The 12,019-nt window shown below is 38.3% G+C and overlaps 1 protein-coding gene across 4 annotated transcripts in view; it reads left to right on the top strand.

Moving 5' to 3' along the window:
- The window catches only part of Ttc37 (tetratricopeptide repeat domain 37), a 105,475-nt gene that overhangs the window by 54,837 nt on the left and 38,619 nt on the right, over positions 1–12,019 (top strand). For all 4 annotated transcript variants that reach the window (XM_029543987.1, XM_021208292.1, XM_029543989.1 and 1 more), the window contains 3 exons: positions 3,180–3,233; positions 3,410–3,521; positions 5,035–5,163. In XM_029543987.1, coding sequence (XP_029399847.1) covers positions 3,180–3,233; positions 3,410–3,521; positions 5,035–5,163 — 295 coding nt within the window. The remainder of the gene's footprint in view (positions 1–3,179; positions 3,234–3,409; positions 3,522–5,034; positions 5,164–12,019) is intronic.

The following is a 12,019-nucleotide window of genomic DNA, read 5'->3' on the forward strand; positions in this document are numbered from 1 at the left end:
AAGAAAACATGATCATTTTATCAATGATGATTTGCACAAATACTAGCTTGAGTACCCTCCATGTACTTACAAACTTGTGAATATTGTGAACACTACAAATTAGGAGTTCCATCCTACAGCTGTATAATGTAGTTCATCCTATGCCTTTAAAGTTCTTTGACTAAACGTGTTCTGAAAATACACATATTATCTCAATGCCTATATGAATAATTAACATGTGTAAGAAATAAGCACTAGGAATTACATTTTTAAATTCCAAAAGATGATTTTATTTAAAAACTGTCTAAAGATAAGATAATAATACAAACATTGCTAATATCTAAAAATCTCAATATAAGCATGAAATCACTGGCCTTTTGTAAGTATATACTGTATTTTAGTCATAATTTTAAGGTATCTATATTTTATTAGTTTCTGCTATTAATATTTCCTTTCCTTTCTTATTGAAGTGGCTGGCAAATAATAGCAACCTCTAATTTGTTTTGAAAACATATTTAGTAATAATTTTGATACTTAGAGTCTTTGTAGATGTGTTTCTATTGTCCATTGTTCTCATGATCTTCACTCACAATGACTTTATGTCTTGCTCTAATGGTATCTTCTGCAACATCATATGCAGACATAATTTGAACCTCAGGATTAAAATAGCTTCATATGAAAGAGTTTGTACTCGTTTCTGTGAGATGTTTTACAGCCACATTTATAATTGGAGCTCTGTGTCAACCCAGTTATTCTGTGCCTGGGTCTTATCCTGAAGAGGTTCAGCAGTTCCCAAGGCTTCCTGTATACACCCTCCTGTGTGAGTTCTGGGCTTGTCCTGTTGGCAGATGAGCCTCCGTGTTGGGATCTGCAAATGGCACAAATACTCTTTCTGTTTCTAGGTTCTATCCCTTTAACTTTCAGTTTGAGCTTGATAAATCCTTAATAGCTTGTCAGTTATTCAGTACTTTTAGGAATATGTTTTAAAATATTTCTCGGGGCTGGTGAGATGGCTCAGTGGGTAAGAGTACCCGACTGCTCTTCCGAAGGTGCAGAGTTCAAATCCCAGCAACCACATGGTGGCTCACAACCACCCGTAACAGGATCTGACACCCTCTTCTAGAGTGTCTGAGGACAGCTACAGTGTACTTACATATAATAAATAAATAAAAATCTTAAAAAAATAAATAAATAAAATAAAATAAAATATTTCTCAATGCTTCTCAGGCTGTGTGTTAGCATCACCTAGTAGTATTAAATGCTGATTATAATTTAGCAAGGCTCAGACAGTGCTGAGAGTCTATGTTTCTAACAGCCTACCAGGAGATGTCCATGCTCCTAATTCACAGGCCATTTGTGTAATGGGCTCTAAGCTATTTTGATAGGATGCATTGGACACTTGACTGAATTGCTCATTGTGTGAGAGGTACTCTTGTACACTTGGGTGTGTATGTTAAACAGTAGTATAAAGTGATGACTATTCACTTTCTAGAGAAGGGAGAGTAAGGTTAAGTAACTTGTGAAAATCATGGTTGTTGTTGGTTTTCAATACACTCTAACTCTGGAATCTCCATACTCTGCTATGCTGCCTTTTTCTTAATCCATCTTTATTTTATATTCACATACCTCCAAAGCTTTGTTTCAGCATTCTGTATGTGAAGCCCAGTGCACATGTGATATAAAATCTAAGGTGTAAAATACATGTGATGAAACCATTGCATTTGCTGTTCATATTTTTGAGACAGAATCTTATATAGCCCAGGCTGGTCTTGAATTCATGGTAATCCTTTTGCCTCAGCATTCCGAGTGTTAAGATTATAGGCATGAACCACCATGTCTGACAAAATCATTCTTATAATATACTTTTTTTTTAAGGTAAAGTGTTCAACATTGAATTTAAAATTTTTAGATTTTTTTTTTAAGTAATTGATTTGCTTATTGAAACAAGTTTTCTCACATAGAATCATTTAATATTAAGGACTATAGAGGTTTGAAGAATCCTGTTTTTTGTCTTTGATTTTAGTCATTGAAAAGAAAGTCAGAACAGGAACTTAAGCAGTGAAGGAACCTAGAAGCAGGAGCTGATGCAGAGGTCATGGAGGGGTGCTTGTTACTGTCTTGCTCATTGTGGCTTGATCAGTCTGCTCTCTTACAGAACCCAGGATCACTAGCCCAAGGATGAGACCACCCACAGTGGGCTGGTGTGGCCCTCCCCTAACAATCACTAATTAAGAAACTGTCCCACAGGCTTGCCTATGGGCTGATCTTTGGTAGCCATATTATTTGGTTACTGTTTATTATTATTCTTGACCTTATTTCTTACTTGGGGCTCCCTCCTCCAAGATGAGTCTTGTGTGTGTCAGGCTGACACACACTCCTTCACTTTTGATTACGTTTTTGTGCAGTCATCCACCACAAAAATGTGAAAATTCAATGACAGTGAAAACTATAAAACAGCTTTTTGCTCTTCTTCCTACTCATGGGTCCTCGTCCTGTATCCTATCCTGTCTCACTGACAGCACCCAGCTTCTCCCTTCTGTGTGATCTACTGTACACACATGTAGCTTTGTTTACACACACATGCGTACATTGCAGACTAGGATCCACCTACACTAGAGAGTGCTTTTTCTTTCTTTTTGAGATAGAGTGACATTCTAAGTCCACTCATTTTCCTGAAAAGTTTGTGATTCCATTGTTCTTGAGAGCTAAACAGTATTCCATTACATCTGTCTGTCTGTCTATCTGTTTTTCTATCCATCCTTCTATCCATCCGTCCATTTATCTATGTATCTATCACATTTTTATTATCAGTTTGTTGATTTACAGCTAGGTATTTTCTAGGAGTGAGCTGTGCTGGTTTGTATTGGCTACCTTTCATCTCCCTTTCTCCTGTTCTTTCTTTGAGCGTGTTTATGTTGTTAGGCAGTACATGCGTTTACTTGGTGCCTCTACAAAATCATCTTAATTTTGAACTTTTCGTATTATAATAACAAAAGTGAAATGATCAAACTAGACAGATTTTCTTTCTTAAAACTCTAATAATATATTGATATTTACAGAATTTATAAGTGTAAATTCTGTAAATATCAATATATTCAGCTAAAAACTGAACTTCTCAAATGATTTGCTGAGAAGATTTTATTATTCTTACTGTTTCATGAAAAGCTTTGCATTTGTCTAAATAATATGTTTTGTTGTAGGGAGGTGCTGTAGCTGGCAACGTGGCTCATATTCTGGATTTGAATCATGGAAAGGTTAGTTTTTACTCTCATTCAAGGGAAACATTGAACTTGTTAAATAGTATTAATGAGTCAGAAAATGCTCCTCATTGCTTTAGGGTTTATATCATCCTAAATACAGGCCTTTTACTTTTGAAAAGAGGAATCTGTGAAGAGAACTGATAAACACACCTCCTTGTCTTCTTATGTAGAAGGCATTATTGTACACTGCAGTGAACCAGCTGGCCATGGGAAGCAGTACAGCAGAAGATAAAAGCAATACTGCTCTAAAGACCATGCAGAAGGCAGCCTTCCTTTCTCCAGGTGAATATATTACCTATCCATTTTATTGATCTTGATGTGATCAAATTTACATTAGTGGGTTAAAAGAAGAAAGTTTGTATTTTCATGATATAAGAAATTGTTAAGAATGTATTTTAAAGTTTTGCATATTACTTGATTATCTGAATGTGACTCTTGCTAATTATAATATATCAATTCTTTAAACAGACTGATGAGAATGTTTTCATAGAGATACTTGATTTTCTGTTACTGAAAGTATGAATGACATTTTCAGGCTATTTTATTTCAATTTTCTCCCAGTCTAGTCTAGTACAGTTTATCTATACCTACTAAATTACTTACTATAGTATTTTTGTGTGGGGGTAACTCTGGAAGTTCGGGATGCATTTTGTATAGTGGGTTACTTTTCCTGCATCTATGACAATGCCTGACAAAGCAACTTAAGGAAGGAGGGGTTGTTTTGGGTCATGATTTGAGAAGCCAAGAAATCTAACAAGATGGGGAAGTCTTGGTGATCATGAGAAGCTACCATCATGCTCTATTTCAGTCAGGAAGCAGAGAAAGATGGAAGTTACCATTCACCTCTCGCTCTCTTTCTGTTGGACTGGAACTGTATAGCCCACACAATGGCTCTGCCGCATTCAGGGTCGATCTTTCCTCAGTAGATATGTCTGGAAACATCTTCATAGACATATCCAGAGAGGAGTGTTTCCATGGTAATTCTAAATCCTATCAAGTTAACAAGTCTGACTGACAGGTATGGTAACTGTTAGAAATCTATAGCCTCATTTTAGCGAGTTATTGTTAATTCTAGCAGGCTGTGCCATATTTATGCTATTGACCGTATAGGTAAGGAAAAATAAATATCACCATCCCGGAGTGTTTCCACTGTTACTCACGGAAATGTTAGAGGGTTAGAAGGTCATTTTTGTAGGGTTATAAAGCAGAGTACTATACTTTTGTCTTAACTATGAAATACAGTGTCACACAGTTGCCTTTCCCTGGTACACACAATCATACATGCAGCACCCTCTCGGTACCATGAAATTCTTTCATGCTTTCCTGGTAGAACATAGGTTCAGTGTTGAGTTTTTCCTGAGTTTCACTTTTTTTAAAAACCAAAAATCAAAAACCAAAACCAAAGCTAAAATGTGTTCACTTGTTTATCCTTAAACCAAGCTTTTTTTATTAGGAACAGAGTAATAAAGATGAGTATCTCATTGAAACTTGTCCTCCATGTCTAGTGAGTGTCTGTACTCTCCATAGTAGCACAGGATTTTAGGGACTGAGCCTACCAGCCATGGAACAGACAGGAGTTTATTTAACCACTTCCTTTATGAGATGTTCAGAAATTTACAAATCTTGAAGGTTAACTATACGAGTTTGTTTTTGGAAAACAAGTTAGCTTTCCTTTAAGGTCATGATTTTTTTTTTTTAAATTATAGTTACCTTTATTGGACAGATATAAACTTTTATTTATTATAGTTTTTGCAGCGGCATGGTGATAGGACTTTTAACTGTATTTCTTGTTTAGATGACCCTGCTGTCTGGGCTGGGCTGATGGCAGCCTGCCATGCCGACGATAAACTGGCTTTACTCAGTAACACTCAGCCAAAGAGGGTAGATTTGTACTTGGCTTTGCAGTCTGCTGTTGCTGCTTCACGTAAGTTTTATTTTTATGTATTTACATTTAAAATGTTTTGATTGCATATAATATATTTTGATCATATTCCTTTCTGTCACCTAAGTCCTTCCGAATTCTCCCTCCCTACTTACCCACCAAACTATATGTTCTTTCTCTCTCAAAAAAACAAAACAAAAAACCAATAAAATAAACCAAAAAAGGGAAAAAAACACCAAACAACAACAAAAAAGAAAAACAAAATAAAAACCATGGAGTCCATTCTGTCTTAGTCAGCTGTTCCTGAGCATGAGGCCTACCCTGGAGTGTGGTTGATAGAGCCAGTGTCACTCCGCTAGAGAAAACAGTTCTCACGGTTATCAGTTGCAGATAGCTTTTTGGTTAGCAGTGAGACTTTTGTGCCTACTTCCCCTTATCTGCCCTGTGATTTTGGTCTACTTGAATTGTATAGGTCTTGTGCTTGCTATTACAATCACTTTGAATTCATATTTGCATTAGCCCTGTCTTGTTTGAAGACACTTTTCCTTGATGCCATCTACTGCCTCTAGCTCTTAGAATCTTTTTGTGTCCTCTTCTGCAATTAGCTCTGATCCTTGAGGGTAGGGGTTTGAGAAAGACATCCCATTAAGAGCTAAGTGCTCCAAGGTCTCTTACTGTCTGTACATTGTCCAGTTGCGGGTCTCAGTATTAAGTACTATCTACTGCAAGAAGAGGCTTCTCTGGTGAGAGTTGAATGATACACGCTGATCTATGGATGTAGTGATGTCATTAGGAGTCACTTGATTGAATTGTGCATTTAACAGAATAATAGTAGTAGTGGTAGTGGTAATATGTTATGTTATTAGTATAGTATATTAGTTGTTGGGGGGGGGCAGCCATAGCTGTTCTTTTTTCTGGTTCTCTCTTGAAGGTGGCCAAGGGGAAGAGCATCAGCAGGGCAAAACTTGGTTTTGTAAGATATTTAGGGTTGCCTTTTCTATAATAAAACATTTTCCTGTCTTAAGTTTAAGTTACTTTACAGTGGTAGCTGACCTGCCTGAGTTCCTCTGAGGGCAGAAACTATAGTCTCTGGCATTTAGCATTTCAAAGTAAAACTGCAGGGGATTAAGTAAAAGGATTTATTGCTAGTGCTCCTTTCTTTGGTGAGTCTACAGAAGCCTCTTTGGCTAAGGTGGTTTAACTCTTTGTGAACCAGAGAGGAAGGAAAGGAAAAGAATTTAGATGCTTTATACAGGCAGATATGCACAGATGGGTATACATTCAAATATTCATACACCCACACTCTGGCTGAACCTGACCATCTGTTATAATCAACTCCATAAGTATTCATGCATGATTACATGCATACACATATACGTACATATGTACATATAGACAAACAGGCATATTTGGAGGGGTGGGTGAGTGGGTGGATGGATGGATGGATGGATGGGGGCAGAACTCTCCAAGCCAAACCATTCAACCAACATCTTTTTCTTTTCCTTAGACAAAAAGTTCTTTAGAAAATTAGTTACATAGAATGGGAGTTACAAAAGGATGTTGATACTAAGTTCAAAACAGCGTTTTCATTCTAGTGTGCTCATTATAAGTTCAAAACAACAATATGAACTAACCAGTACCCCCAGAGCTCCCTGGGACTAAACCACCAACCAAAGAAAACACACGGCGGTACTCATGGCTCTAGCTGCATATGTAGCAGAGGATGGCCTAGTCGGTCATCAATGGGAGGAGAGGCCCTTGGTCCTGTGAAGGTTCTATGCCCCAGTATAGGGGAATGCCAGGGCCAGGAAGCCAGGAGTGGGTGGATTGGTGAGTGGGGAGGGGATAGGGGATTTTCAGAGGGGAAAGTAGGAAAAGGGATAACATTTGGAATGTAAATAAAGAAAATAGCTAAGAAAAAAAAAAAAGAAAAAAAAGTTCAAAGCAACAGTTTTTTCATGGCCTTGCCTTATGATAGTACACACCTGTGACTTTATCCTTGGACCTAAATGTTTTTCCTTGAACACAAAATTGTCCTAAGTCTATTCCTCTTTTAAGTGTAATTATGAAAGCTCATTATATTTCTTATTATGCAGCCTTTATTTACTATTCTGAGGAGTGGGCACATTCTATTCTGGATTCTAACTTTATTATATCTTTCTAGCAACTAAGACCATCTCTAAAAACTTTCTTCCTAAAATTATTTTAATCAAATCAGGAATTCTATAGACTCACCATTCTATTTGTCTAGATAGCATCAGTACAAGATTGTACATCTTCATAAGTCTGCAGAAATCTGCTCAAAAGGGTGGGTCAATACCTAGTGATTGTTAATATTTAGTAACAACAGGAAAAACATATTAATAGCAGGAACCTCTCCTCAGATGTAATCTCCTTGGCCTCTCCTCAGGAAGCAAACCCATCATAGATTGACAGTCCATCTCAGAAAGATCCTCTGCTGGTTTCTAGCTTCTCCTAGATGGCTGTTGTCAATCAATAGTAATAGTCTTACCCCTAGGATTCATGACGTACCTACTCTTAGATTTTGGCCTTATTAACAGTTTCAGGTATTCCATTTCATGGAGTGTGCCTTAAATCTAGTTTTTAACAAGGAACGAGTTACTCCCTTAACATTTTTTATGCCACTGACAACAAAATGACAAGAAGACCCTGTTGCTGAAGACATGGAGAAATGGAGCTGTTTTCCAACTAGGATGTTCCCCTCTATGGGCTAGCACTCACAGTGCTGGGAAGCACTCTTCACATTACCAGAGGAGAAAGTGATCATCAGTCTCACCCAGCTGCAAACCCTATGGCCTGCAACAGCAAAGGGCCTGTAAGATACACTGACGCGGTGGTGGCACCGCATGTTAGGGTTGGAGCATCCTCCTTCCCGTTACATGGGAACTCCATTTAAATTGCTTTTATATTAGGAGTCTTCTAGAGTAGGAGCTTTCCATGAGGCTTTTCAAAACCTTTACAGTGTTGGTTATCCCCGCGCATATCCCCCTTTACCCTGCCTTCCCATTCTCCATTCTGAAGTAAAATAATGTAGAAAATGGATATAGTTCATTGATTTATATAGTGATTTACTTAAAGCACTGTTTGTACTGTGCGTTTGCCAAGTATGACATAGATGTCAGCTGACATAGAGTGGCCTGGAAGATCAGCCAAAACAGTGAGTTGTTGCCCTTAACCTGCTGGCTGCCATGAATGCTTCTGTAAAATCTTGCTTGCTTGCCCACCCACCCATCTTGTATTTTAGAGGTAAAATGAAAATATAAACTAGATGAAGGTTTGAGGCCTCTCAGGAACTGTCCTGGCTTTGGTCACACCTCCTCTTCCACCCTCACTGGTGTGATAGTGCTTATTCCAGAACCAGTCCTGCACATTCCTCTTTCAGTAACTTTAAAAAGCATTTGTGTAGATGCTTTAATTCAGATTCCACCAGTGAGTAAATCAGAAACACATACAATGTCACTATTCACGGTTATAAAAAAATTTCCTACAAAAAAATTACTTACAAATTTTATTTTCCTAAACAATATTGAATGACATTGTTGCTATCATTTTTGAGTTAACCATTAACATGTTAATAAATAAGAATACAAATCCTCTCTGATAGTCTTTATTTCTGAGTTTTAACTCTGAGTTTTATCTCTGAGTTATCTTTAACTCTGAGTTTTGATAAATGACTTTAATCACTTCCTTCCTGTGTAAAAGAATTATCATTTCACATTCTTGCAAGGTAGGTCTACTGGCAACATAGTCATTCAATTTTTGTTTGAGAAAATCTTTTATTTCTTCTTAAAATTTTTTTCTTGTGTTTTTCTTTTTTTTTTTTTAATTTATTTATTTTTTTTCCTTAATTCTTTTTTACAGTTCAAACTTCATCTCCCTCCCAGTCTGCCTCCTCGACAGCCCCCATCCCATACCTCTTTTCTTCCTCCTCGGCTTCAAGAGGGTGTCCCCACCTCCTACTGCCATCCCACCAGACTTTCCCACTCCCTGGGGCCTCAAGTCTTTTGAGGGTTAGATGCATCTTCTCTCACTGAGTCCAGACCAGGCAGTCCTCTGCTGTATTTATGTTGGGGCCTCACATCAGCTGGTGTATGCTACCTGGTTGTTGGTTCGGTGTCTGAGAGATTTTGGGGCTCTAGGACAATTGACACTGCTGGTCTTACCATAGGGCTGCCCTCATCCTCAGCTTCTTCCAGCTTTTCCCCAATTCAGCCACAGGGGTCCCTGGCTTCTGTCCATTGGCTGGGTTCTACTATCTGCATCTGACTCTTTCAGCTGCTTGTTGGGCCTCTAGGAGGGCAGCCATGCTAGGCTCCTATCTGCAAGCACATCCCAGCCTCAGTAACAGTGTCAGGACCCTGGGTCTCCCCATGAGCTGAATCCCACTTTGGGCCTATCTCTGGACCTCCTTTCTCTCATGCTCTTCTCCATTTTTGTCCTGCAGTTCCTTCAGACAGGAACAATTCTGAGTCGGAACTTTTGACTATGGGATGGCAATCCCATCTCTCCACTTGATGTCCTGTCCCTGCACTGGAGGTAGACTCTACAAGTTCCCTCTCCCCAGTATAGAGCACTTTCTCCAAGGTTCCAAGTCTCTGGTACATTCTGGAGAGCCTACCTCCTCCCTCCCGAGGTTGCCTGTTTCCATTCTTTCTGCTGGCCTTCAGGGCTTCAGTCCTGTGCTACTTCATCCCCCATACACTACTTGGTCCTGTTCTCCCCCTTCCCTCCCTGACTCTTCTCCTACCCAGGTCCCTCCCTCCCTCTACTTCCCATGATTGCTTTCTTTTCCCTCCCAAGTGGGACTGAAGCATCCTCACTTGGGCCCTTCAGCTTATTAACCTTCTTGATTCCTGTGGGTTGTGTCCTGGGTATTCTGTACGTTTTTGGCTAATATCCACTTATTAGTGAGTACATACCATGCATGTACTTTTGGGTCTGAGTGACCTCACTCAGGATGATATTCTCTAGTTCCTTCCATTTGCCTGCAAAACTCAGGATGTCCTCGTTCTTAATAGCTGAGTAATATCCCATTGTGTAAATGAACCACATTTTCTGTATCCATTCTTCTGTCATGGGACATCTGGGTTTTTTCCAGCTTTTGGCAGTCACATACATGGACACTATGAACACAGTGAAACACGTGCCCCTGTGGCATAATGGGACATCTTTTGGGTATATTCCCAAGAGTTGTATTGCTGGGTCTTCAGGTAGATTTATTTCCTATTTTCTGAAGAATCTCCAGATCGATTTCCAGAGTGGTTTTACCAGTTTGCAATTCCACCAGCAATGGAGGAGTGTTCCTCTTTTTCAACAACCTTGCCAACGTGTGTTGTCACCTGAGGTTTTTATCTTAGCCATTCTAACTGGTATAAGGTGGAATCTCAGGGTCATTTTGATTTGTATTTCCCTGATCACTAAAGACTCTGAACATTTCTTTAGGTGCTTCTCAGCCATTCTAGATTCCTCTGTTGTGAATTCTCGGATTAGTTCTATACCCCAGTTTTTGATTGGGTTTTTTGGATTTTTTGTTGGTTAGCTTCTTGAGTTCTTTATATATTTTGGATAGTAGCCCTCTCTATTGGATGTGGAGTTAGTGAAGATTTTTTTCCCCAATCTATAGGTTGCTGATTTGTCTTATTGACTATGTTCTTTGCCTTACAGTCCTTTGTCTTATTGACTATATCCTTTGCCTTTCCAGTTTCATGAGGTTCCATTTATCAATTCTTGATCTTAGAGCCTGAGCCATTGGAGTTCTGTTTAGGAAATTTCACCCTATGTCAATGAGTTCAAGGCTCTTTCCCACTTTCTCTTCTATTAGATTCAGTTTATCTGATTTTATATTGAGGTCCTTGATCTACTTTTACTTGAACTTTGTGCAAGGTGACAAATATGGTTCTATTTTCATTTTTTCCACATACAAACTGCCAATTAGACCAGCACCCCTATTAAAGATGCTTTCTTTATTCCATTATATATTTTTAACTTCTTTTTCGAAGATCAAGTGTCTGTAAGTGTGTGGTTTTATTTCTGGGTCTTCAATTCTATTCCATTGATCAATGTGTCTGTCTTTATACCAGTATCATGAACTTTTTATCACTATTGCTCTGTAGTACACCTTGGGGTTAGTGATGGTGATTTCCCCAGCAGTTCTTTTATTGTTAAGAATTGTTTTCCCTATTATGTTTTTTGTTTGTTTGTTTGTTTTTCCAGATGAATTTGAGAATTGATCTTTCCATATCTTTGAAGAATTGTATTGGGAATTTAATGGGGATTGCATTGAATCTGTAGATTGCTTTTGGTAGGATGGCCATTTTTACTATTATAATTCTACCAATCCATAAGCATGGCATATCTCTCCACTGAATAAACAAACTCAAAGAAAAAAAATCACATGATCATCTCATTAGATGTTGAAAAAGCATTTGACAGAATACAACACCCCTTTGTGGTAAAAGTATTGGAAAGATCAGGAATTCAAGGCCCATACCTAAACATAATAAAAAGCAATATACGACAAATCAGCGACAAGACATGGATGCTCACTCTCCCCATATCTATTCAATATAGTAGTCAAAGTTCTAACTGGAGCAATAAGACAACAAAAGGTATCACTGCAGATGATATGATAGTATATATATGCAACCCCAAAAATTCAACCAGAGAACTTCTACAGCTGATAAACAACTTCAGCAAAGTGGCTAGATATAAATTTAACTCAAATAAATCAGTAGCCTTCCTTTATACAAATCATAAACGGGCTGAGAAAGAAATTAGAGAAACAGTACTCTTCAAAATAGCACAAACAATATAAAATACCTTGGGGTAATGCTAACCAAACAAGGGAAAGATCTGTATGGCAAGAAAGATCTGTATG

This window comes from Mus pahari, chromosome 11 (genome assembly GCF_900095145.1).
Source record: "Mus pahari chromosome 11, PAHARI_EIJ_v1.1, whole genome shotgun sequence".
NCBI lineage: Eukaryota > Metazoa > Chordata > Mammalia > Rodentia > Muridae > Mus > Mus pahari.